General features: G+C 31.2%; 1 protein-coding gene across 1 annotated transcript; it reads left to right on the plus strand.

Annotated features, from left to right (window-relative positions):
* Positions 1 to 1221: 1221 nt before the first annotated feature.
* Positions 1222 to 2282, plus strand: LOC149054472 (uncharacterized). Its single transcript, XM_089230038.1, has 3 exons — positions 1222 to 1282; positions 1642 to 1995; positions 2065 to 2282. The coding sequence occupies exons 1-3, from the start codon at positions 1222 to 1224 to the stop codon at positions 2280 to 2282; spliced, it is 633 nt and encodes a 210-aa protein (XP_089086164.1).
* The last annotated feature ends 703 nt before the right edge of the window (positions 2283 to 2985 follow it).

The following is a 2985-nucleotide window of genomic DNA, read 5'->3' on the forward strand; positions in this document are numbered from 1 at the left end:
GTAGTTTTATTAGCAGAATAGGTAGCCCTTAAGAAATGCCTAATTAAGAGGACTTCCACATACGAGTACGTTGTCTCCGTCTTAAAACGTAGAACATACCAAAAACACTAATTGCATAAGACAACATTTCTTCTTCAGTATTTATAGTAGAATAATCAGAAATCCACAATGCATAGATAAGAACATTATCTGTCGTAGCGATGTTATTTTTTTAATAGTATACAAACAACTAATTATTAATAATTAAATGAAAAAATGGTTGCCAGATTTTAAAAACATCAAACCGGGACATCATATTAAATAACATTTTTATTTTTGTATAATTTATTTATTATTATGTTCAATCTTAATTGTTAAGCTATCATAGTTTAATACTAGAAGCTAATAAAAATAAAAACCTTTTTTTGTATAATTATATGGGAATTAATAATATCCCATATTTTAATAGAAATATGTATTAAACAATTCAATTTTTAACGTACACTACATTTACTGCATTTACATTTATTAATTATTAATAATAATAAGCTAATGTTCATACTTTTTGGTTAAATGAATTGTTTTCAATACAGCTATATTACTTATATTTTTTAAATAAAATTCATTACAAGTTACAAATTCTATATATAATATTATACTATGTTTTATAATCATATAAAATAATATTAGAGTTATTGTCTTCCATAATAAGGGAAAAAATTAATGACATGCTTTTAAAACCGAAACTGTCTCAGTCAAACCAGAACGAAACGCAACCTAATTATATCTATAATCTATATTCTAATAAATAACAGCTCTACGACATAGATAAAGTTTTTACCTATGCTTTGTGCGTCTTGATAATTCTATTATAAAACTGAGGTAGAAACGTTGACCAGTTTTTGCTATGTTTTTCGTTTGTAAGACAAATACAACGCATGCGGGTGTGACATACATTATTTAAACAATGAAAAAAATATGCATGTGAACATATAAATATAATATACTACTCCTATATCTGGCCAAATTAGAATATAATATAACCATGTAACATATTATATATTATGTGTACTAATAAACAGGCCAGGATAAATTCGTCAGTCTACTTTGAAGCTTTGGAAAAATAGCCACTTAAAGAAAATATTTTTGTTTTACAGTGTAAATTATTATCATTTATAATAATTATTGTACATATTTTACGACCATATATTTTTTTCAATCTTATACCGTCTAAACTCAAACATGAAGTCCTTAGCCGTAGTAATGGCCATCACTATGATGTTGTGTGGAGTTTTCACCTTTGGTGAGTACAACAAATTGTTATTACTACTATTACCCAGTATAACAATTTTAATAATTATTGCATAGAATTTTGATTTGGTTCGCGAGAGGCACATCTCTAAGTAATTCGAAAAATATCGGAAATCAAAAATATTATCTTTAGTTATACTTAATCATTTTAAAAATCAAAATTTGATTACAAAATAAACTATTAAATAAAAAATGGTATAGCGTATTCATTAAAAATTATACTTGCAGAATATATCTCAAACATCGATGATTAGTGTGCATTGTAATATTATTTTTACATGCTTATTTGCATGGTATTTACATTCGTACCTATATATTATATTATTAATATGTATGTGTATTATATTACAGCCAATGGTTTGACGTGTTACAAATGCGATTGGGAGGACAAGCAATGCGCCACCGAGTTAAGTGATTCAAACCTAAAATCGGAAAATTGTACAGGGTCAACAACATCGTCTACGACTGCAACCGATAATTCGGGTGCAACCCCAGCCCCAAGCGGAGACGCGACTCCAGCCCCGGCCGGAGACGCAGCCCCAGCCCCAGGCGCCGAGGCCACACCCGCTCCCGAAGCCCCAGCCGAAGGCCGGATGTATAGAAAACTAAGGAGTCATGTCACTTTAAACACGTACAACAACAAAAAATCGTTCATCGAAACGACCAATTCCGATTACTATTGTTTCAAGGTCGCCGTAAAAGCAAGTAAGTGTAAATTTAAATAAAATCATGCACCCAAAACTGATATTTCTTCTTCACCACTCTAATCAATAGATGCATCCGCCCCATCGACCATAGTACGCGGCTGCAAGTCGACCAACAATACCAATGACTGCGTAAATATGCCTGCAGGAGCCATTGTCGAGAGCTGCGAGGTCTGTGACAAAGACAACTGTAACGGCAACGGCCAGTCTATAGTAACCGGGTCTGAGGTGCAGTGCGCCCTCATATCCTCCTTGGTGATTGCTTGGATGTTTTTCCAGACCAAGTGATAGGAACTCAATCATTATGTATAAATTCCATTGCAAAAATATAAATATCTACAACCATTTGGTGTGCATTATTTACCTATACCTATTTTTACAGTAGTAGAAATTATTCAACGTTAATTATAGGTAACTTTGATTATTTTAAAGCATTTAAACATTTAAATAATGTCAGTGCTTATTAGCTGTTCAATTCTATTTTGCGTTCGCTGTTTTATTTTAACATTCTCATTATTCAAATCTCAAAAAATCAACACGGTGCAAGAAAGGTACATTCAATTTTCGATGGTCAAAATATTATTACAACTCAACCGCTTTTATATATAAATAACATTATCCAAGTCCAATCCATCTAGTATTTCATGTTATATAGATAGTATTGCTAAATTTTTAGTTTTCTCTTGACTTAGTGTTCTTAGGTACCTAATTTTTTACCAACTTTAATTTTGAAAACGATCTTTCAGCTGTTGCTGTTGTAACTGGTAATGTGAGCACAATCCTTATTGCTATACCAACATTAGGATAAACATCACCAACACTGTTGCAAAGAATTTTTTGTAAGACTCTTAAAGGTGAGGTACCTTTATCAATTATTTCTGAAAAAAGCCATAGTTGATCATACAATTCCACTCCAATAATGTCCGTGTTTTCCCCTATTTGTAACATACCTAATTATGGCAACTTTTTAACAATATATATGAATCAGCTG

Source organism: Diuraphis noxia, unplaced genomic scaffold (genome assembly GCF_037042655.1).
Source record: "Diuraphis noxia isolate RWA-SAM2 unplaced genomic scaffold, SU_Dnox_SAM2 contig0006, whole genome shotgun sequence".
NCBI lineage: Eukaryota > Metazoa > Arthropoda > Insecta > Hemiptera > Aphididae > Diuraphis > Diuraphis noxia.